This window comes from Globicephala melas, chromosome 10 (genome assembly GCF_963455315.2).
Source record: "Globicephala melas chromosome 10, mGloMel1.2, whole genome shotgun sequence".
In the NCBI taxonomy this organism is placed as follows: Eukaryota; Metazoa; Chordata; class Mammalia; order Artiodactyla; family Delphinidae; genus Globicephala; species Globicephala melas.
Genome location: NC_083323.1, coordinates 30,385,704 through 30,410,277, shown reverse-complemented (window position 1 = coordinate 30,410,277; position 24,574 = coordinate 30,385,704). Strand labels below are relative to the sequence as shown.

At 41.3% G+C, this 24,574-nt stretch overlaps 2 protein-coding genes across 6 annotated transcripts in view; both read right to left on the bottom strand.

Moving 5' to 3' along the window:
- POC1B (POC1 centriolar protein B) overlaps positions 1 to 24,574 on the bottom strand; it is a 140,763-nt gene that overhangs the window by 92,126 nt on the left and 24,063 nt on the right. For 3 of the 5 annotated variants that reach the window (XM_030856418.3, XM_030856417.3, XM_030856416.3), the window contains exons 1-2: positions 13,943 to 14,081; positions 13,192 to 13,276 (exon numbers count right to left, since the gene is read on the bottom strand). The exons of 1 other annotated variant lie outside the window; for it this stretch is intronic. In XM_030856418.3, the coding sequence (XP_030712278.1) occupies positions 13,192 to 13,276; positions 13,943 to 13,957 (100 nt within the window). In that variant the 5' untranslated portion in view covers positions 13,958 to 14,081. Of the gene's footprint in view, positions 1 to 13,191; positions 13,564 to 13,942; positions 14,082 to 24,574 lie in introns of those variants that run through there. One more of the 5 variants, XM_030856420.3, reaches the window with a different exon arrangement.
- On the bottom strand, positions 7,811 to 12,842 carry GALNT4 (polypeptide N-acetylgalactosaminyltransferase 4). The gene has a single exon (XM_030856415.2). It carries the CDS (start codon positions 12,621 to 12,623, stop codon positions 10,875 to 10,877), a length of 1,749 nt encoding a protein of 582 aa, XP_030712275.1. The 5' UTR covers positions 12,624 to 12,842; the 3' UTR covers positions 7,811 to 10,874.

The following is a 24,574-nucleotide window of genomic DNA, read 5'->3' as shown; positions in this document are numbered from 1 at the left end:
AGAAAGCAGATATAAATAGAAAGCTGTATCTATCAATATGTAGAAATGAAGATAAAGATATTAAAAACCATGAGTTCATATTGATAACTCTAATTCCATCTAACAGCACCAAATACATTCCAGCCCTCCCTCTTCTTAGATTTATAACTCTCTTCCCCCACAGTAAAAAATCTGGCTCACGTTACACTCAATATATTTTTGTTCAAGTCTAGAGCACGCAAACGGTTTCAGAATCACTAACCCACACCCCTGCAAAAAGCGGTGCTACTAACTAGAGTTCAGGGTGCAGTTTTACTCCTTTTGATCTTGCCAGCCTTGGTTTTATTCTTTATTAGAGCAAATCTACTTCAGTTTTAAATTTAGTTTTCGGGCATGCCCTTTATTTCAGATGTGGTCCTGATGCCTAAGGCCTGGCCTCCCTGGTGTCTCGCCTGAGATGCTGGGCAAGATCTCCCCTTTGTCTGAGCTAGAGCTGGAGCGCTCTAGCCCGGCATGGTCACTGGGCTCACCACTCCTCTTTCAGCCCGGCAGGAAGGGGTCTCCGCTAGACCTCACACTCTCTCAACTTGCACCTCAGCCAAAACTGCAGCAGGCCCCACAGACATCTGAGGCCACGTACCCCACTCAGCAGCAGCTTCTCAGGAACCCTGCCACACGCATTCAGCCCGGACACAGGCAGAAGAACTAAGACCTCTGCTCCGCTTTGCTCTACCTCTGCTGTGCAGCAGGAAGAGTGCCCTCGGGGAGAAAGCCAAGTAGGGAGGAGCTCACCTTCGTTGCAAGAAGGTGTTTCCTTCTTGCAAGGATCACCGGTTTACATTCCCTGTTTGCTCAATGCCCGAAAACAGTTGCCTCATACATTGTCTCATTTTACAGTTGTTTTCAGCTGGAGGGCAAGTTTGGTTACCAGTTACTATCGTGTCTGGAGGCAGAAGTTGGCCTTAGTCTTTTTAATAGCTGCATAGTATTCTATGGTGTAGCTATACCTTAATTTATCTAAGCAGTCTACCCTATTTAGGTTGTTTACAAATGATGCTGCAATGTACATGTGTCATTTCTGACATATGCAAAATAACACTGTGATAAATGCCCAAAAGAATTATTGATGGGTCAAAGAGTACATATTTTAGAATTTACTAAAAAGGTCCATGTTCATAATATAGTATCTTTCACAACTTTATAAATTTGGAATATATTCCTCTTAGGCCTTTTCATTCCATAATCAAGAGAGTCCTAATAACTCAATCACCTCCATATAGAAATTCTTGAATTTTTCAATTATTGCAGAAGTCCCTCAATATATTTCCTACCCTCATTATGTTCTGCTTTAAAACCCACTACCAGAATGAAACTCAGCTCTCTAGTTTGAGGGCACCATGATTTTGTACTTTCCAGGTTCATGGTGGTCTTTGGTTCACAACAGAAACACTGGACCACCTTCTTCAGGAAAATATAAACAAGGAAATCTTCTAAGGAAATCTAAGAGAAGGAGTTCACTGTAAGTATTTTTTTTTTTTTTTTGTGGTACGCGGGCCTCTCACTGTTGTGGCCTCTCCTGTTGCGGAGCACAGGCTCCGGACGCGCAGGCTTAGCGGCCATGGCTCACGGGCCCAGCCGCTCCGCGGCATGTGGGATCCTCCCAGACCGGGGCACGAACCTGCGTCCCCTGCATCGGCAGGTGGACTCTCAACCACTGCGCCACCAGGGAAGCCCAACTATAAGTATTTTTAAGAAAAGAAAAATAAAATGTAATCCCCAGGCATACACATCCATAAACCCAGACAGAAGGGAGATGGTTGCACAATAAAAAGATAATATTCTAACCGTAACTAGATAAACTTTAATACCCTATCTAATACTTTCAGAATTGTTTGTACAATCCAAGCACTATATAATAGTATAATTAAGTGATGGCACTGACTTAAAATTCCTGTCTGAATGAGGGAATAATTTTCTTGCTAGCTGACACTAAGTAGTTAGCTTGCTGGTGTAAGCAGAGTCTCAGAGGAGTTGTGACTGCTTTAAGAATAATCTTTAGTAATGACAATGTGGAGAAATTTAACGTATTCAAATTCTGTATCTCGATGAGGAGTGACAATCTTAACACAAACCCTTCTCGAGTTGTCACTGTGGGCCGAGTACTTTTAAGAACTTGGTAAACATCCTTTTACATAATCCTCACAACGAGGTAGGTGACCATTATTATCCCTTTTTTACAGATGAGGAAATGAGGCTTGGTGAGGTGAAGTAACTTGCCCAGAGTCACGCACGTTGAAAGGAGTAGAGCTCCGTGTTTAACCGGGTCTATCAGACTCCACAGCCGGGGCATTTAACCAAGAACCCAGTGCTTGGAGAAGCTCTGGGGATTTACTGATTATCCCCATTGGAATTACTTGGGGACCTTGTGAAAAACGTGTATTTCTAGTAAGTTACATTCTCTGGAGTAAAACCCAGGAATCTGAACTTTTGATCACTTTCTCAGTCCATTCTGATATATGTGGACATCTGAGAAATACTGCACTCTGCTACTGCCTCTCAGTGTGTACCCGAGCTTACTTTAGTGCTTGGGAGCAATTTTTAAAACTATAACAGTAGGAGGAACTTAAGTAAATCTGCTACACAGGTTGCCATCAAGAACCAGAATAGAAAAAGAATTTCTGGCAAACTTTAATTATAGTTTCACTGTGAGGAAAATAACTTAAAAATTCACAATTTCATTCTGCCTCTATTCAGAAAGAAAAAGGAGATATAAACTTGTCCTATACTGTCATTTACTCTACAAACGTCCCACAGATTAAATAGGGAATGAATCAATGACAGGGTAACCTTGAACACAAAAAGAGGAAAAGGTGACAACATCAATGTTAAAATATATCGTTTTAAATGGAAACTTCTAAAGTGCAGCTCAGATTGTGCACGTCACATGAAAATGCTCTTAAACTCTTCTAACACTTGTATAAACTTAAGTGTGCCCCTCTGGGAAACTGCCCTAATGGAAAAGAGTGTGGCTCCAGAGGCCGACTGGAAGTCAGGCTCACCCAAGCTCTGCTGCTTACTAGCTATACCGCCTCAGCAAAGTTACTCAACTTCCAGTTTCTGTCTGCATAAAGAGGGATGGTATTTCACAGGTGGTCATTTTTTCCCATCCTCTCCTCTCTGATCACCTTCCAACTCATCCTGTGAAACCCAAGAGCCCACCACCTTCCAAGAGGCTACTGAGTATAAATCCACCATGCTTCATGCTGTTTCCTCCAGTCATGAGCAGGAATTTAAGCCTTCAGCCTCTCTGGTCATCAATTACCCTGTACTATCTCCCATAATGCTCCAGATAGCCCCTTAGCTGACCCTGGTACCCATGCCTGCTCTCCTTCCCCAAAGCTACCACAGGCCAGAGAAACACCCACTACATGATCCCTCTTGTATACACATCCTCCTCTCTGAAAGTCCCTCCTCCTACTAACCTACTTACACTTTGACTCTGCTCGGGGACATCAAGTTCCCTGCAGCCCTTTCAAGCAACAATCATTTTCTCTTTCACACTTCAGGTCTTTCTCTCCGTTCTAACTCCTGGTATTATTAGTTCATTCAACAGATATCTCACCCCTACCACATGTAAGGCATGGTGGGCGGGGTGGGGAGAGTCCTGAGTAACGATACAGGCAAAAATCTCTGAATAGGGAGCTTAATTTTTTTTTTTTTAATTTAAGTTTGTGTGAAGCTTTATTTCATTTACATAACTTCTTTGGGTTTCAGTAGACGCATTGTTTTAATGAACATTTCAATAAATGCAAAATCAAATATGCTGGCAGGTCACAAACTTATCTGAAAATTGCAGGAGAGCTCTTGACTCGGGCAGCATTTTCAAGTGCTAAAATCTATATTGCATCTCAGACACAGGATCTTAATGGAAGAAAATATCTTTCTCCAAAGCCATGTGAACAGTACACCTATCACCGTTCTCCCAGCAAAATCTGCTTTAGCCATGATAACACCCAAAGCAAAGACCAATGATTATCTTGCCAGCACTTGTCCATGTGCCTCTTTGTGCTGAGCTACTTTATTTGTAAAACAGGGAGCCCTGGTATAGGCTTAAATTTAAGCAGAGAAGAGGGAAACAAGTCAATTAGCAGGCAAGCATATCACTTTAAATTGTGCTAAGAGACATGAACGATAAAGCAGGATGTCACATGAGAATTTTTCATGGGCATAGAATACTTTATTCAGATGGAGTAATCAGTGGCATTTTAAGTGGAGGCGTGAAGCACAGGAAGGAGCCAGCCAACCAGAGTGAGGTGGTGATGAATATTTCAGACTAAAGGGACAACCAGGCCTCTCCAAAGACCTTTTCTTCCATGCTTCCTCAGCAGCCCATTCCATGGTCAAACCCTGGATTTTGTCGCCAGCAGAACCAACACTTCCCTGATTGCTAAATGAAACCCACTACCCTTTGATAACATGCTTTTCTTATAGCTTCTTTTCTGGATGAGCTTCTAAGTCATCCAGAACTCCAATCCATTGACCTATGTTCTCCACTGAGGCTCTCTATCACTATCTTCATTTCACTATCTGATTTATAATCCTCACTTCTCTCCTTATCCAAATTATAAACCCCTTCTTACACATATATTCAATCTTTTGACTTTTCCTCCTTCCTTTAAATTCCCCTGGCAAAATCCCAGTCGCTCTGCCTTTTCTGAGACTATATCTGTGCCAGTGAGAATTGCTAGACACACTCCCAGGAAGACTGGAAATACTATAAATTCATGATCGCTAATTGCACACGGATCTTCCACACTACCCAGTGGTGCTCAATTCTATAACAGTTCGCTTCCCCACTCTTTCTAATGACTATTTAATATCTTCTTCTCTCTCTTCTACATTTTTACTCCACTCTATCTACACCTTGGCTTTCATAATACCTTACTATAATGGGTTCCCCTCCTATTTTTCCGACTATTCCTTCTTTGATTCTTTTGTCATTTCCTCTTCTGATCCAAAGGTTGGAGAGCCTTAGGACTCAGAAATGGACCATTTGCCCTCATTGTTCTATGTTTTTCCCAGGTGACCTCATCTCTTCCCATGACTTTAAATACCATTTGTATGCTAGTAACTCCCAAATTTCTCTTTCCCAGGCTATCACCGAGTTTGAAGACCACCATCCTAGTCTGAACCACCATCATCTCCTGCTGATATAATAGCTCCTAACTGATTTCTCTACTCACAGTGGTTCACCAGAGTGATCTTTTTGAGGTATAAATCATATTGTATCATTCCCTCATTTAAAATCCTTCAACAAATTTCCATGACTCTCAGAACAAAAGCCTAAAACATGCCCTCTTAGTTTCCTGTGGCTGCCATAACAAATTACCAAAAGCTTGGAGGCTTAAAGCAACAGAAATTTATTCTCTCACGGTTCTGGAGGCCAGAAGTCCAAAATCAAGGTGTTGGCAGGATCACACTCCCTCTAAAGGCTCTAGAGATTTCATTCCTTGCCTTTTCCAGCTTCTGGCGCCTCCAGGAGCTCCTTGGCCAGTGGCTCTATCATTCCGATCTCTGACTTCATGTGGCCTCCTCCTCTTATCTCCTCTGTATGTCTCATTTTAGGGCCCACCCAGATAGTTCAGGAGGATCCCTGCTCAAGATCCTTGATTACATCTGCAAAGACCTTTTCTTTCAAATAAAGTCACATTTACAAGTTCCAGGGATTAGGACATGGACATATCTTTTGGGGGGTCGCCGTTTAACCCACTATAGCCTCCAAAGACAACTCAAGCTGCCTCGGCCTCCCCCTGCAATTTCACCTCCTAAAGCTCTCTTTCTTCCTTTGTTTACAGGCTCTACCCATTCTGGCCTTCTTTTATTTCCTTGATCAAGGACAAGCTCTTTCCCACCCTTGATTTTTGCTTATTCTATTCTGTCTCTAGTCTTTGCCTAGCTAGGTCCTCCTTCAGGTCTTGAGCTAAATCTAACTTCCACGGAGAAGTGTTCTTTGACCCCATAAACTTAAGTACTTTGCCCCAGTTTTCATCCCTCAAAGAAACCTGTTCCTTTTCTTCACAGCATTTGGTTGTTTTCCAGTTTGAAGTTGTATCTGCACATGATTTGTATGTTTACTTGTTAATATCTGTCTCTATCACTGGACTGTGAATTCTTCCTACCATCATAAGAAGCACACCTGTTTTGTACATCTCTGTATGTACACCCAAGCATAAGACAGCACCTGACACATAGCAGAATTAACTTTAAAGAAAAAAAAAAAGAGTACTAAGTAAATAGAGTACCTCCTATTCCTTTTATGAAGAGGATTAGATAAGTGTAAATAAATGGGTTAGAATGATGATCAGACAGCTGAGGACACTGCTGGCCTGCAGCAGACATCCCTTCCCAGCCAGCCTGGGAAATGATCAAGTTGGGCACAAAAGGAAAAGTAGTATATGACTACTAACTAGCAAGTTAGAAGGAGTTCTCTAGTCTTCAGTTCTGCCACAGACAATTATATACTCTGGGAACTCGTTTCACCTTTTATAATAATCTCTACCTCCTGTTCAAAAGGATTGAGGTTTTTTTGAAATCTTAAGAAAAAACTCCAATACAAACTGGTTTCCACCTGCACCCTCATACGAAGCTCGGAGATTCACATATTTATCTAACTTCCTTAATTCTGCTGAATTACAGCATGACTCAAGTATCAACAATAAATACTGCTGGCCTGTTTTAAAGTCTAGTATGCACAGAGGGACAGAGAAAAGAGCAATCTTTTCTGAGACACATGAAATTCTCCAGCCTCTTTTTCTCCCCTGAACTTTTTTTTAATTGAGATACAATTCACATACCACAAATTCACCCTTTTAAAGTGTACAATTCAGTGTTTTGCCCAAAGTTGTACAACCACTGTCACTAATTCCAGAACATTCTCATCACCATCACCACATCCTCCAAAAAAACCCATCCTCATTAGCAATCATTCTGTATTCCTGCCTCCCCCAGGCCCTGGCAGCCACTAATATTGTCTCTACGGATTTTCCAGTGTTTTCTAACGTTCATGAAACTGAAACACAGAGAGATGAAATGATCTGCATAGGGTTGCAGTCACTTAGAAACTTACTAGCAAGATTATATTACTCATTATTAGGAAGATCATAACATATATTTACAGTAACGTTTTAAACTGTACATAAAAAAAAAGATCAGTGAAAATATGTTTAGCTTGACTACACATATCCTAAACGTGGCTATAAGACATCTGATATACAAAGCGGAGTCCTTGGGCTGGTGATGCTCAGGCAGTGTTTCAGGCCAGGGAGAGGCAGGGGTGGAGGGTGTTTGGAGGGAATCACTAAAAGAGGGACAGAGATGCTACTGGTGGACAGGAATTGCACTTAGGGACAGGGTGATGCAGAGAGAAGGTTGAGGGAAATGGGAAGCTATGCAGTTTACAGGACAGACATTTCTTTTCGGCCCAGGGTTCTGAAATTTGTGCTAAGGTGCCCACGTACCCACTTGCCTCCTTCTATAGTGTCCCCAATTTGTCCCAGAGATCTCCGATCATTTCCAGTTTGTTTATGAGTAGTTAATGCACGAGTAGTGTTAACACCACTTCAGAATACTTGCTGGTTAATGACATTTTGCAAGATAATACATGAAATTCAACTTTTTAAAATATTCTACTGCCTGCATTGTCAAATAAGTAAAATAATTACAAGCTAACTTACTTCTATTACCATCAATAAATGTGTACACAGGAAGAGTGACCCCAGGGACTAAAATCATCAGAATCCATTTGCAAAAATAATTAGGCACACATTTTATTTTATATGTCTTAATCAATATTGCAAATACCATTAACAAACGGAAAAAAGGATGGAAACCGCTCATCACACACAAAAAAATTCATCGTTCAAAAGAGATTAATCTGAACCTCAACATTCCTTGTGCTCATTTTAAAACATTATTAAAACATCAATAGAAAAGGACAAAAAAGTCAAAACTAAGTATTTTATTAATTAAAATTGAGACCCTAAACCAACTAAAATTACACAACTGAAAAATAACCTCCTATCATCAACCTAGAAAAGTGAGATTTGCCAACAATTAATGAATACTCAGGAGCCTACTACTGGGTGCACAGACAAATTTTCGTTTACAAACAAGTTATTCTGAGTTATAGAGATCCTGTAGATGACCAGATTATCATTTTTTTAAATGGCTGCTAAAAATGACTATTTACTCAACATATTCATAGAACTGAACACTAAATAACATAGTGACCATTTAAAGTTGAAACTTCTTGTCTACCAAATTTTTTATAAAACTGTTTTTAAGCATATAAATTAAAAGATCAACTCTTAATTATCTACTGCAAAAGAGAGCTTTGGTACCAATAAATTAGAAGTAGGCAATCAAAATATACTTTGTAGTTTTACAGTGTATTTTAGGAATTAAATTGGAAATGCCTATATATGAAAATTGGGTCTCATTCTTCCGTTACCTACATTACTGTGAGGAATGAACAGCCCACTGATTCCAAATTACTGATATAAATAAAACACTAGCCTAAAATTTCTTCCAAAAAGATTAACAGGTCACACCCTGCAATTTAGGCAAAAGGTAAATAAAGAATTAAGCGCTTTACTTTTCAATGCTCCCTTTTTTTTCGATGGGAGCAGCAAGATTCTAGAATAAAAATAATTCCAGTAAGTACATTTAGAATATGTCAATCTTAGTTTCCCATTTGATAGGGGGCTAAGAAGAACAACAAAAATAAATAAAAAGAGAAAGGGTGATTTTAAAGACGAAAAGGCAGACTGAGCAAGGGGTGAGGGTGCATATGGGTTTAGGAGCATATCTGCTGCCAATTAACCACATCAGAGCAGATTACAAACCCTCCTAAATTGTACCCAGGGCCATGCACACTGCACATGGAATCTGGACAATTCTTTGCTGCATAACATACAGAAAGTTATTAACACATTTTTATTTTAAGAAACAAAAGAGAAACAAAATATTCAAAATACATAGCAATTTTACTTTTTGAAATGGTTATCCTACAAACTTTTCTTAAATTTAGATTTTGCAAAGTTCCTACTCTCCAAGTCATCAAGTAGACACCGAAAACAACTTCCGAGTACTGTGGACTGATGCTTTATGGAGCATGCATTTTTCACAAATCTAGAACACAACGAACTAATTAAGATTTAATTCTGAATTCAGCCTATGATTGAATTCTGGATACAACATTAGAATAAAACCAGTAAAAATAATTTTTTTAAGTATGTTTACTTCTTGCATAATTTAGTTTGGAAAATATTCATATTCTTAACCCAAAAGATAACTTTTAGAGTTTGAAAGATTAAAGATAAAAAACAAAAATTGGTTCAGCAATTGTCAAAATAAAATGAATACAAACACTGACCACAACTCTCCATTCAATCCAAAATAAACCACTTCAGTTGAGCTCAGCTCACTTAATTTTTAAAACCATTTCTTTTTTTCCAGCTTCATAACTGGACTGAACGTTGCACAACAACATTACCTACGTTAGCAGGGAGGAAATAAAGGTGTTGTAAAGATTGCACAGTGACTGAATGTACAAGCATAACATTTCAGAGCTGGAGAGATCTTCAAGACCTGCTCCAGCACCCACATTTTACAGATGAGAAACTGAGGCCCAAACTAAGTCAATCAAATGACTTGACCAAAGTCACAATCATCGGCTGAGCCATTCATTCAGTCAGTCATTCACCCACAACTACTGACAGCTGCCTAAGCACCAGGCTCAGGGTTAGGTGCAGAAAACAACCTGGAAGGCAGCATCCACCATTGCCAAGGCTATCTTTTCCCCTTGTTTTCTTAAAATTGATCCTTAAAAGTCCTAATCAGCAAGAAGTCTGTAGGAGTGTTCCACAGCCTTTGTAGATGTGGGCCCACTTTCAGTTTCACACATTTCAGTAAATGCAGCTGTCCTCTATTGTGTTAATTTTAAGTGATTAAGCATTTACTTTAAGTGATTAAGCATTAACAAAGAGAAGCACAGTATTCTGAATGAGTCCCTCTCCAATACATTCATAACTTAAGGAAGTGCAATCAGAAAATGCCCTACACACACAAACAAGTTAACAGAGAGGACAGCTTACAAAATCAGAGTGATGTGAGGTATCAATATAGGTCAGTTAAGTCCAATAGCTCAAGTTTGCAGTCTGGAATGTAAATATCTCTCATTTCATTCAGATATGGGTATATTTTTCTGAGATGTCTGTATGTTAAAAAGACCTCTAAACTTACATTCAAATTCACATCTAATGACACATATGTCTAAACCAGGTCCTTCTCCTTAAGATTAACTTTCCTTGATTTCTATTTGAGTAAAGGAAAATTAGAATTAAAAAAATAAACAAAACCTAAAATTTAATGTGCTGGCTAAAGGAAATTCAAATTCTATGTACAATAAAAATAGCAATAGCTCAAACTGCACATTTCTGAGTTTTTTTTTTGGTTTTTTTTTGATGGGATGTGCAGTGAACTTACCCATCAAAATAAATCATCCCTCGTTTTGCATGGACTTTTACGTTCTTTAACATTAAGTCTGGCACTTAAATGTTTTGTGTATCTCAAGTCAAATTCATTAAGAAGAGACCATATTGACAAAGCTCTTAAATAAAACCCATAAGTAAGGCACTTTGAAATATTAAACAGCAGCTCTCTGTGTACCCAGTTTCAGTGTTTTTACCAAAATGATCCACAGCTTTTACAGAGCTCTTGCAGATGACCACTGGGTGAATGCTGATAAACTTAATCTTCACTGAGGCTCTCTGAAGGCTCTTTGACTTTGCTCAAGCTATCGTCAGCTCAGGACGAGAAAGTGCTGTTATGCTCTTCTATTTCTCAAACTTCCAGATTTGATTTTTATCTAGAGCATCACAAGTTCTCATTTGAACATCAGGTCGGCCCTCAGGTGTCCGGTAAGCACTAAGACACAGTCCTGAGTGGGGATGAAAAATGGTTCCATCTTCTTTAAAATACCAAATAATGTTTGCTGGAACAGGAAACCCATCTCTGGGACAATTTTGCATTCCCACGTGACTTTTTTGCTCAGGAACCTCTGCACATAACTCTGTCACTGAATTAAACCTTATTTCTTTGTTCGAAGTATATTCAAAGAATTGATTGCCTCCTTGACCATGGCATCCAAACAGTGAAAGGTTAGCACCTGTGGGGTTGTTGTCAGGAGAATTATAATCTAAACATTCAGAAGAGATCCCAATACTGCGAATAGCTCCGTGCCAGCCTGGCCTATCCTCTGGAACATGTAAATTAGAAAACACATTTTTCAAATACCAGTCAAAGCTCTTGCACCTCAGCCGTTCTCGTAGTAACTTTCTTTCAGAAATATCGCCATAAGCTTCTTTCCTTGCTGGAGGGTTTCGATTGTAGAAATGCTCTTTGTACCCGTCCATCCACACTTCCGCTGCCCGAGCAGTATTCTGCAGGAAATTGGGCCGAGCATATGGCGCCCGCTTGGGGAAAACGTGGCCCACGTGAGAACAGGGGTGGATCTCCAGTTTACCTCCACACTGCCACACCCTAAAAGACAGTTCCAGATTTTCACCTCCCCACACTTCCATCCCAGTGTCATAAGTTCCAAGGTACTGAAAATATTTTTTGCTGACAGCAAACAGTCCTCCAGCCATGGTGGGTGATCTGATTGGGTCAATTCTCGATTTCCTCCTCTCCCTTTCATGTTTGGGGACAGAATGCCACTGGAACGTTAGACGCCAGTCAAACCCACCAATCATGGGCTCCCCAGTCTGCATATAGAATTCAAAAGTATTCCAATCAATGGTGTCTATAACAGGACAAACAATTGCTGTTTCATCTTTAGCAATCCTTTCCAAAAGTGGCTCCAGCCAACCAGTATTACACTCACAGTGACAATCCAGGAAAGTGAGGACATCCCCAGTGGCAAAAGTGGCCCCAATCAGACGGGCCCTAACCAGCCCCTCCCGCTTATTTGTTCTAATCAAGCGGACTCTATCGAGATTGCTGATATAAGTTTCAAGTTGTGTCTTCAAATAAACTCTGTCGCTCAAGTCATCGACTAAGATGATCTCCTTCAAAAGGACTGCAGGAGAAGTTTCTAAAACACTGTGGATGGTGCGGAGCAAAGTCGACCAGGCTTCATTATAGAAAGCAACGATAACAGAAGTGGTGGGAAGTCTCCTATAGTTAAATTTCTTGGATTTACACTCATACATTCTTTTATCCTCTATGTGGCGGTGCAGGGAAATCCTGTCACTGAGGTAAATATTAATGGCATATCTCTCAATGAGTTCTTCTTGCTGCTTCAGTTCACCCTCCTTGAGCTGGAGTGTGCTGGCCTTCCCCCACTCCCCAAGTGCATGGGAATCTGCAGGGGGCTTCTCATAAAGCGGTCGAGACAAATCCACTGCTTTCTTCCCGGAGTCTGAGAGCTGTCTTGGGCCCCGCTCCCTGGTAAGGCCGGCTCCTGGGGAGGCATGGAGAGTGGAGACGGAGAGTTCCACCAGGAGATAGGCCACTGTTAAAAGCGCCAGCAGCAGGCAGCTTTTGCCTGCCCACGTCCACCTCACGGCCATCCGGATCCTCATTGCTGGGGCGCGGACGCGGCCACCAGAGCCACCACGCAGGGGAAGGGCTGCGGGACCCGACGCTGGAATTCCGGGCTCAGGTAGAAGCGAACTTCCCAGCAGGTTCCTCCTTTCATGCAGGCGCTCGGCTCCTTTCCAGCCGCGGGGGCTCCCCGGGGGTCACTTAAGACCACCCCGTGCTCGGCCTCCGGAACAGCCCCAACGCCTCTCTCCCCACTTCCTCCTGCTGGTCTCACAACTTTTCACAAACTCTCCAGCCAACACCCCTCCCTCCCGGGGCCGAGGACAAACTCCGCCCCTTCCCACTTACTCCTCCTGGTGGTTAGTTCGCGAAAGTCGTCGGCCAGGCCCAAGCCTACAGGCGACCCTGCGGGGCCGGGCTGTGGGCCGGGATGACCAAGGTGGCCCCAGCTCGGGCCCACTCTGGCTCCGAATGCATCTCGGCCGCTTTCAACACCACCTCCACCCATACGTCCTCAGTGGTTCTCGCGGGGGCCCGGCGTGGACAGGAGGCAAGGGTTCTGACCGGTTGAGCGTCTCATTACAAAAAGAAAAAAAGAAAACTTACCAAGTTGTTTGCCGTCGGGACTAAAGTCCACGGAGGTGATCGCCGCTTTGTGGCCCTTAAAATAGCGCTGCAGAACGGGGTCCTCCTGGGAAGGAAAGTTGTCAAGTTTTGAAAGCAGATGCTGACCTCGAATTTGGGGGGGTCGGGCATCAACGCTGTCCCCTCCCCCGGAGGCCGGCCCGGGAACGGCCGCATCGAAGGTGGGTGTGCAGAGCAGGAGCGCCCCGCGCGAGCACACGCGGCCACCGCTACAGGGGGACGCCGAGCGCCAACTTCCCCAGCAGAGCCGGCCGAATCCTCCACTCGCGCTTCCCAGAACCGAGCGCACGCGAGGGACCACCTGGGCAGCTCCATTTAAATGCACGTTCCGGGACCCCGCCCGCTGGCACGCAGTCACAGGTGCGAGGCGGGATCCGGGCTTCGGTACTTTTCAAAAACTTCCCAGGTGATTCTGACGCAGGCTCTCCACGGAAACCCTCAGAATTCTGGGGTCCATGGAGCTGCCGTGGCTGTCGGAACTCCGGGACTCGGGGAGGAGTGCCCGGGAGCTCGGCCAGGGCTCTGCGCTCCCGGTGTCCCAGTGGCAGAGGACGAGTCACCGGCGCCCCGAAGCGAGGGGCGAGGAGCTAGCGGCTCGGGACCCAACTGAGGACGTCTGCCTCCATCTCCCGCCAGGTGCGGGCGCGGCCCCGACCTGGCTCCCCAGCCGGCGGGACCGGCTCCGGGGAGGCGCACCCCAGCCCGTCCTTACCGGGGCGGAGGCCATGGGGGGAGCGGTTGGCTCCTGGCTCCTGCCCCCTGCCCGTGTGGGGAATCGGGGAAAGGGAGGGGGCGAGGTAAGAAGGGGGACCTTGCGGCGCCCGGAACAGTCTGCCCGGAGCGGCAGCGCCTCGCGGTCACTACAACAACGGCCCACTCAAACCCCGCGCTCCAGGCATGGCCAGCCGAGCCCCGAGGCTCCGCCCGCGCCGTAGAGAGCCTGGCCTCCGCCACCTGGCAAGCGGGAAGCCCCGGGGTCAGGTGCCGGCACACATCAAAGCCAACTTTTACTAACACCTGCGCTCCCCACGACTTGACACAAGTAGGAGGGTAGTAACCGGGATAGAAAAGAGACCGATGCGTGGGAGAGGGTAATGAGCCTGTGATCGATGCAATCAGAGTTCTATTACACGTTAAAGAGACAGCCCGCGCGAATTTCAAGCTGGTCCCAGACAGCTTATGACGCACAAGAGAGTTTGATGCGAAATGGGGCCGCTTGCTATTTATTAATATACCCAAAGGAACTAAACCTCTGGAGGACAGGCTTGAATTTATTTAATCACAAGTTTTCACACAATGCCTGGCTTGTTGTAAATACTGTATAAACGTGATGAATGAATTAATGTTGTGAATCCACTTAATGTTTTTCTGCTGTGCGTTTTCTATTCCAATCTCATTTGCATATGCTTTAGAGCAGCAAATTGATACAGCAGCATATTTAAACTTTTTAGGAAGACGTAGAAAGGAACATATTGTTTTGTTTAAATTATTGGGCAATATAGTAACAATAGCCTTTGCTACAGTAGGCTTTCTTGCACAGAATATCATTGAGCTTCAGCAACACTATGAAGTTAATAGAGTTACAAAATGTTACCAACCTTTACAAATTATAAACTTGATTCTTATTTTAATTTAATTATCAACGATCACACACAGCTCTTCCAGTTCCAAGTCCATACCCTTTTTTACCCTGCCTCAAAGCTTGAAGGACTCAGCTGAAAATTATATACAGAAGATTCTTGGCAGCATAAGATGGCATAATAGACCACAGCTGGTAAGATACACATTCTATGCAAATGAAAGATAAACTATACACCAAAATTACAGATTAACTAGTTGTCTAGTGATAGAATTTAGTTTTAATGAGTACTATACATAGCAATCAAGCAAGTAGGAAATAGCTTTAGACTGCAACATTAGTTCAAGTATATGTTTGTCGAATATCTCCTGTATATTTGGCTCTGAGGAGTACAAAGGTGACTGAGGTATTTTCCCGGCCTTTAAGAACTCAACAATCTAGGTTTCTGAGTCTCATATTTTAACATGAATAATGATGATTTAGGGCAGGGGTCCCCAACTTCTGGGCCGCGGACCGCTGCAGGTCCGCGGCCTGTTAGGAACCTGGCCATACAGCAGGAGGTGAGTGGCGGGTGAGCCAGCAAAGTTTCATCTGCCGCCCCCCCATCGCTCCCTCGCTCGCATTACCGCCTGGACCTTCCCCCCACCTCCCCTGCCACACATACACACACTCACCCCCCGTGGAAAAATTGTCTTCCACAAAACCGGTCCCTGGTGCCAAAAAAGTTGGGGACAGCTGATTTAGGGGACCTCATTCCCCAAAATGCTGAATCAGCATATAGGGGGTGGGATCGAGGACCCTATAGATGTAATAAGCCCCTTAGGTGATTGCCATGGGAGTCTCAGCTGTGTACATTGGGAAACATTGCTCTAGTTTAGGAGGTGATGTGTCCAGATTGTTGATACCAGCAATTTATCAGCAAACTGTGGCAGGACTCTAAGCTTTGCTACTTATTCCCAGTCTAGGTTTGACTTTTTTTTTTTTAAAAAAAAGAGCAATATATTTAAAAATAATGCTGGATGCTGGTGGGAATGTAAAAGGATATAGCACTGGGGAAACAGTTTGGCAGTTCCTCAAAAAGTTAACTCCTAGGTATATACCCAAATGTATTAAAAACAGGGACTGGAACAGATACTTGTACACCAATATTCGTAGCAGCATTACTCACAATAACCAATAAGTGGAAATAATTCACGTATCCAACACGTGAATCAATAAACAAAATGTGATACCTACATAAAATGGACTGTTATTCAGTCATAAAAAGAAATTTTGATACATGTTATAACATGGGTGAACCTTAAAACGTTAAGCTAAGTGAATAAGCCAGACATAGAGGAACATATATTGTATGATTCCACCTATATGAGGTACCTCAAATACATGGATTCATAGAGAGAGATAGTGGAATGGAGGTTACCAGGGGATGGGGATAAGAATGGAGAGTTATTGCTTAACGGGTGTGGAGTTTCTGTTTGAGATGATGTTCTTCCAGTTTTGTTGAGATATAACTGAATTACAGCACTGTATAAGTTTAAGGTATACAACATAATGAGTTGACTTTCATACATCATGAAATGATTATCACAGTAGGTTTAGTGAACATCCATCATCTCATATAGATACAAAATAAAAGGGTACGCAGCTAAGGAAGTGGCAGAGCTTTAGATTTTAGTGGGCACTTCCAGAATCCACCTCTTAATCACTAAGTCATGATGCCTTTTTTGTGCTTGCAAGGGTATGATAAATGTAAAATTCTGTATCCTACCTAATGCTTTACCAGTTTACAAGTTTTACAAAAGAAAAAAATGTAACACCTTTATTTCCATTCCACTGTCCTCATTTATTACTCCCAAATGCCCCTCCCATGATTCTCTTCCATATTTGATTTTATTTCTTTTTGCTCTTCCTAACCTTTGCAAACAGCAAAAGCTCAGAGGTGGATATTTGGAAATGTGGCCCAAGTTCGGGATTTTTTTTCTAACCCTAAGCCTGCTTCAGTTCATGTAATTCTACTTGCTACAGTAATTATTTGGGACCACCTCAAATTGCAAATTTATTAATCTGGATGGGAGTCACAATATTTAAAAATCTAAGGTGTCATTGGAGGCCAGGTACAAAGGTCGGGTAAAACTGACTCTTTAATTAGCCCTCCTTTTCCAGATCCCCTTCAAATCAGAAATTGAATTTATCCACTTGAACACTACAAAGGGTTGTTTCTGTTTTAGCACGAGTCATTCCGAGGTTACTTCCCTTCAAAGTGGAGAATTCAGGCATAGCACAAAAGTGCCATCTACTGTTCATTTCCCTATGTGGCACTTGGACTGAAAGTATAGTTGACCCTTGAACAACATGGGTTTGAACTGCACAGGTCCACTTATACGTGGATTTTTTTTAAATATTGGAATTTTTTTTTAAAATTTGCAACAATTTGCAAAAAACTTTCTAGGCTACTTTTTTGTAGCCTAGAAATCTCAAAACATTAAGAGAAATTTAGGTATGTCATGAATGAATAAAACTATGTAGATTAGTCCATCCTTCATAGGCATAAGGTGAGTGATATTGAATATTAAATTAATCATGTATTAGTCTTCTTACTGTTTTATAACTTTGCTTTCAAAGAATTACATTACCATATGGTATGCCTCTCTCTTGTAATTAGAGAAACTGCATATCAGCCAATAATCACAGGTGTTTCTTTAAATGTAACAATGTTTCCAATACTGTACTCTGAATATGACTGTATGCCATAAAATTTTTATATTGATTCATTCATTTAGTGTATAGCCTAGGCTACCATGAAGCATTTGCATTGATTGCACTAGACTACACGATAAAGCAATGATATTGCTGCTGCTTCATTATCAATGCATGAATCGTTATACCTGAAAATAAACATGGATTTCCTTTTCACATTATCTTTTCATTTTTGATGTCTAGTGTTAGTAATATGTATAAGATATACAGTGGTTTGTATTATATAAGACAATATTGATGTAGATACAGGCAGATGATTCATCTTGTAAACAGATGACCTAAACTTATGGTATTGATAAATATAGTACACTACTGTAAATGTATTTTCTCTCCCTTATTATTTTCTTTTCTCTAGTTTACTTTATTGTAAGAATTTAGTATATAACACATATAACATACAAAATAGGTGTTCATCAACTGTGTATGTTATCAATAAGGCTTCCAATCAACAGTAGGCTATTAGTAAAATGTTTTGAGGAGTCAAAAGCTATACATGGGTTTTCAACTGCCCCTGGGGGGGTCAGCACTGTTCAAGGGTCAATTATTTTGTAGCCTGTTGCCTGGCAGTGTAACTCTCTTCTGGATACAGTTACTTCAAAGTATAGGAGAATACATAGAAATGAAAGTACCAGATCCTTCTGAATCATTAAAGCATTAACCTTTAAAAAAAAAAAAGACTGAGTGATTTGTCAATCAACATTAAGTTGCCAAATCCTACCCACTATATCCTCACAACAGATTTTATCTTCCTATCCTTCTGTTCTTTGGCCCCAGCTCCTCTGCCTCTGCCTTCTAGAGTATTTCCATAATCCCTGAATTACTTTCTGACTTCAAGACTTACCTGTGTCTGTCTATCCTGCATGTTGCCAACAAACACATAAGAATCACCTGGGTAGCTTAAGTACCAATTCTTGGGCCCCACCCCAGATATTTTGATTTAGAAATGCTGATGTGAATGCAAGAAATCTATATGTTCTTAAACAAGCTTTCTAGGTGATTAAAATGTACATCAATATTTGGGAGCCACGGGGCAAATCATGCCACGGGACTTCTTTAAAATGCATTTTGAACCTCAATGCATGAGGTGCATTGCATGGTCTGAACCTCAAACCAACTCTTATTTTATATCCAACAGCCCAGCTTCCCTAGGCCAATAGTTAAGCCATTGCAGAAAACTCCTGCAGGAAATGGGCATTAGGATCACCTGAAGGACTTGTTAAAATGCAAATAGCTGGCTCCCACTTGAGAGTTTCTGGTTCAGTAGGTCAGGGGTCCAAGAATTTGCATTTATATTTCCTAGATGTGACGCTTATGCTATCAATGAACCATTCTGTGGCAATCAGCAGACTAAATAAAGAGTGGTGTTGGGGACTTTCCTGGTGGCGCAGTGGTTAAGAATCCGCCTGCCAATTCCGGGACACGGGTTTGATCCCTGGTCCAGGAAGATCCCACATGCCACGGAGCAGCTAAGCCCATGCACCACAACTACTGAGCCTGTGCTCTACAGCCCATGAGCCACAACTACTGAGCCCACGTGCCATAACTGCTGAAGCCCGCGCACCTAGAGCCCGTGCTGTGCAACAAGAGAAGGCGCCGCAATGAGAAGCCCACGCACTGCAACGAAGAGTAGCCTCCGCTCGCTGCAACTAGAGAAAGCTCATGCGCAGCAACAAAGCCCCAACGGAGCCAAAAATTAAATAAATAAATAAATAAGTTTATTTTTTAAAAAAGTGGTGGTGGGATGCAGGGAGGAGACAGGAAGTAGAATGGTGGTTGCTAGGGGTGGAGGGGAGGAGGAGATGGGGAGTTACTATTTAATGGGTACAGAGTTTCAGTTTGAGGAGATAATGAAGTTCTAGATGGATGATGGTAAGAGTTGCACAACAATGCGAATGTACTTAATGTCACTGAGCTATATACTTACAAATGGCTAAATAGTAAATTTATGTTGTGTATATTTTACCACAATTGAAAAAAAAGAGACGTATTGAAGGGGAAGGAAGTACATAAATAAAGGCATCTCTTTCATGGGATGAACTTCAGTAGAATGGAGAGCACTACAGGAATGGGGAATTCTGGCATTGTTGGAGTACTGGCAGTAGGGATGTAAAGAAATTGATGGATGTGTGCAAGTGTGACATAAATAAAACGAAGGGGAGGGGGCAGAAAAACTGTGAATGCTGTCCTTGGTCCTGAACCAATAGTACCTGTTGGCAAATGGTTATCTGACCTACTTTGAGGCACTGGTAACTCCTCTTTTCGGGCTTACAGTTCAATATTTAATTTTTTAAAAAAGAACGAAGATTTTACTGTCTCAGAACAAATAAAATCCCGAATTATTATCAATTTACCTAGCTTATTCCTTGTATTTTGACCGTTGTATCAGGTTACCACTTGTAAGAATTTTCTCCTTTTTTTTTTTTTTGCGGTACACGGGCCTCTCACTGTTGTGGCCTCTCCTGTTGCGGAGCACAGGCTCTGGATGCGCAGGCTCAGCGGCCATGGCTCACGGGCCCAGCCGCCCCGTGGCATGTGGGATCTTCCCGGACCGGGGAACGAACCTGTGTCCCCTGCATCGGCAGGCGGACTTTCAACCACTGCGCCACCAGGGAAGCCCCTCCTTTTTCCCATTAGAAAGAAAAGGCAGTCCATGCCCCCTTTCCCTCTCCATCCAAATCATAAGCTTATACATTGGAAGGTCAGTTGAGGTGAAGTATCACTAGGACTTGTCAAGTGACTGTGTAAGAGGGATGAAGGGGAAGATGGAATTGAAGATGGCTGGCAGGGTTTTGCTTAAACGACACCCCTCAAAGAGGCTTCAGAGACTACCCTATTTGGTGTGGCTCCTCTTTCCAGTCATTCCCTATCCAATTACCATGTTTTATTTTCTCCATAGCCCTTGCTGATCCCTCTGCCTTTACTTCCCTAAAATCTTTGCGTGACCCCCTTCTTTTACTTCACTTAGGTCTCACAAGCTTTTTTAAAATTCATGCCCCCACTCATTCCTTATCACATTTAACTTTTATTTTTCTTCAAACATGTATGCCTCACAACTAAAAAATAGGCAAATGATTTGAAAAAACATTTCACCAAAGAAGATATATAAATGGCCAGAAAGCACATTAAAAGATTCCCAACATCATTAGTTATTAGAGAAATGCAAATCAAAACCACAATGAGATACTACTTCACAGCCACTAGGATAGCTATAATCAAAAAGATGAATAATCCTAGGTTGCAAGGATGTTTCAACATATGCAAATCAATAAATATAATACACTACGTTAAAGGAATGAAAGACAAAAATCATATGATCATCTTAATAGATACAGAAAAAGTACTTGACAAAATTCTACATACTTTTATGATAAACACTCTTAATAAATTGAGTATAGAAGAAATATACTTCAACATTATAAAGGCCATATATGACAAACTCACAGGTATTCATACTCAGTGGTGAAAAGTTGAAAGCTTTTCCTCCAAGATCAAGAACAAGACAAAGGTGCCCACTCTCACCACTCCAATTCAGCATAGTACTGGAAATCCTAGACAGAGCAGTTAGGCAAGAAAAAGAAACAAAAGGCATCCAAGTTGGAAAGGAAGAAGTTAAATTGTGTGTTTGATGATGACATAATCTTGTATATAGAACATCCTAAAGACTCTACCAAAAACACTGTTACACCTAATAAACAAATTCAGTAAAGTTACAGGATACAAAACCAACACACAAAAATCAGCTGCATTTCTACACACTAACAATGAACTATCTGAAAAATAAAGAGAACATCCTGTTTACTATAGCATCGAAAACAAAATACTTAGGAATAAATTTCACCAAGGAAGTTGATGAGCTATACATGAAACACTATAAGACATTGATGAAAGAAATTGAAGAAAAATAAGTGGAAAAATGTCCTGTGTTCATTAATCAGAAGAATTACTATTATTAATATTAATTTGTCCATACTACCCAAAGCCATTTATAGAGTCAATGCAATCCCTATCAAAATTGCAATGGCATTTTTCACAGAAATTGAAATAAAAATACTAAAATTTGCATGGAACCACAAAAGACCTCAACTAGTCAAAGCAATCCTGAGAAGAACAAAGCTTGAGGCATAACCATTCTTTGTTTCACACTATAATATAAAGTTATAGTAATCAAAACAGTATGGTAATGGTATAAAAACAGACACAAGTCCAATGAAACAGAATCGAAAGCCCATAAAAACTCTCACATATATGGTCGACTAATATTTGACAAGGGAGCCCAAGAATACTCAATGGGAAAAGGACAGTCCCTTCAATAAACTGTTTTGAGAAAACTAGATAACCACATGCAAAAGGATAAAACTGGACCCTTATCTTACACCACTCACAAAAATTAGCTTGAAATGGATTAAAGACCTAAACGTAATACCTGAAGCCATACAACTGCTAGAAGGAAACATAAGGGGAAAGCTCCTAGACACTGGTTGTAGCAATGATTTTTTGATATGACATCAAAAGCACAAGCAATAAACACAAAAATTAATAACTGAGACTACATCAAACTAAAAGGCTTCTGCACAGCAAAAGAAACAATCAGCAAACTAAAAACGCAACCTATGGAATGGGAGAAAATACTTGCAAATCATATCTTTGATAAGGGGTTAATACCCAAAGTATATAAAGAACTCATACAACTCAATAGCAAAAAACAATCTGAATAAAAAATAGAGGAACTAATATATATTTTTCCAAAAAAGACATATAAATGGCCAATAGGTACATGAAAAGGTGCTCAAAATCACTAATCATCAGGGAAATGCAAATCAAAACCATAATGAGAGAATCACCTGTTAGAATGGCTATCATCAAGAGAATGAGAGATACCAAGTGTTGGTAAGGATATAGAGAAAAGGGAACCTTTGTGCACTGTTGGTGGGAATGTACATTGGTGCAACCACTATGAAAACAGTATGGAAGTCCCTCAAAAAATTAAAACTAGAACTACCATTTAATCCAGCAATCCCACTTCTGGGTATATATCCAAAGGAAATGAAAACAGGATCTCAAAGAGAAATTTGCACTCATATTTATTGCAGCATTATTCACAATAGGCAAGAAATGGGGGAAAAGAAATATATGCCATTAAAAAACAGAAGGGGGGGCTTCCCTGGTGGCACAGTGGTTGAGAGTCTGCCTGCCAATGCAGAGGAACGGGTTCGTGCCCCGGTCCGGGAAGATCCCGCATGCCGCGGAGCGGCTGGGCCCGTGAGCCATGGCCGCTCAGCCTGCACGTCCGGAGCCTGTGCTCCACAACAGGAGAGGCCACAACAGGGAGAGGTCCGCATACTGCAAAAAACACACACACAAAAAAAAAAAACCAAAAAAAAATAACAGAAGGGAATCCTGCCATTTGTGACAGCATGGATGGACTTTGAGGGCATTATGCTAAGTAAAATAATTCACACAAAGACAAATACTGTATGATCTCATATGTGGAATCTAAAAACATCAAACTCATAGAAATAAAGTAGAATGGTGGCTGCCGGGGCTGAGGAGTAGGGTAAAAAGGGAGATGTTGGTCAAAGGGTACAAACTTTCAATTATAAGATGAATAAGTTTTGGGGATCAAATGTACAGCATGGTGACTATAGTTAACAACACTGTATTGTAAATTTAAAAGTTGATACGAGAGTAAAGCTTTGATGTTCTCACCCTAATAACAACAACAACAAAAAAAAATGGTAATTATTTGAGGTAAAGTATGTATGAACTAACTTTATTATGGTAAACATTTTGCAATATAGCTGTTTATCAAATCATCACACTGTACATCTTAAACTTACACAAAGTTATATGTCAATTATATCTCAATAAAGCAGGGGAGAAAAATGGAAAATAACAAGTGTTGGTGAGAATGTGGAGAAACTGAAACACTCCTGAGTAGTGGCAATGTAAAATGATCTGGCCACTTTATACCTAGGAGTAGAATTGTTGGGTGATATGGTAACTTGATGTTTAACTTTGTGAAGAATTTCCAAACTGTTCCTCAAAAAAGTTAAACATAGAGTTACCATATTACCAACCAATTCCACTCCTAGGTAAGTACCAATGATAAGTGAACATATATATCCACACAAAAACTTGGACACAGATGTTCATAGCACTATTACTCATAATAGCCAAAGGAAGAAACAACCTAAATGTCCATCAACTGATTAATGGGCAAACAAAATGTGGTACATCCATAAAATGGAATATTATCTGGCAATAAAAAGGAATGATTTATGCTACAACATGGATGAAACATGAAAACATTACGCTAAGTGAAAGAAGCCAGTAAACAATATTTGATCCTGTTCACAAGACATTCTCAGAACAGACAAATCCATAGAGACAGAAAGTGGATTCATGGTTGCCAGGGACTGCAGGGAGGAAAGAATGAGGAGTGACTACTAATGAGAAAGGGGCTCCTTTTTGGGGGAGATGAAACTATTCTGGAATTAGATAATGGTGACAGTTTCACAACTTAAGTATAAAAACCTTGCTTTTTATACTTAAAATATTAAATAAACATTTTTCTTTAAATGAATAAACACAGGTAATCACTTAAGTTTTTTTAAAAAAAAAAACATCTTTATTGGAATAAAATTGCTTAACATTGTTGTGTTAGTTGCTGCTGTATAACAAAGTGAATCAGCTATATGTATACATATATCCCCATATGCCTTCTCTCTTGCATCTCCCTCCCACCCTCCCTATCCCACCCCTCTACGTGGTCACAGAGCACCAAGCTGATCTCCCTGGGCAATGCAGCTGCTTCCCACTAGCTATCTATTATACATTTGGTAGTGTATATATGTCCATGCCACTCTCTCACTTTGTCCCAGCTTCACCTTCCCCCTCCCCATGTCCTCAAGTCCATTCTCCACGTCTGCGTCTTTATTCCTGTCCTGCACCTAGGTTCATCAGAACCATTTTTTTCCCCCACATATATGTGTTAGCTACAGAATTTGT

Excerpts from the sequence above, each read along its gene's own strand:
- GALNT4 (XM_030856415.2), bottom strand. The coding sequence starts at position 12,623 with ATGAGGATCCGGATGGCCGTGAGGTGGACGTGGGCAGGCAAAAGCTGC.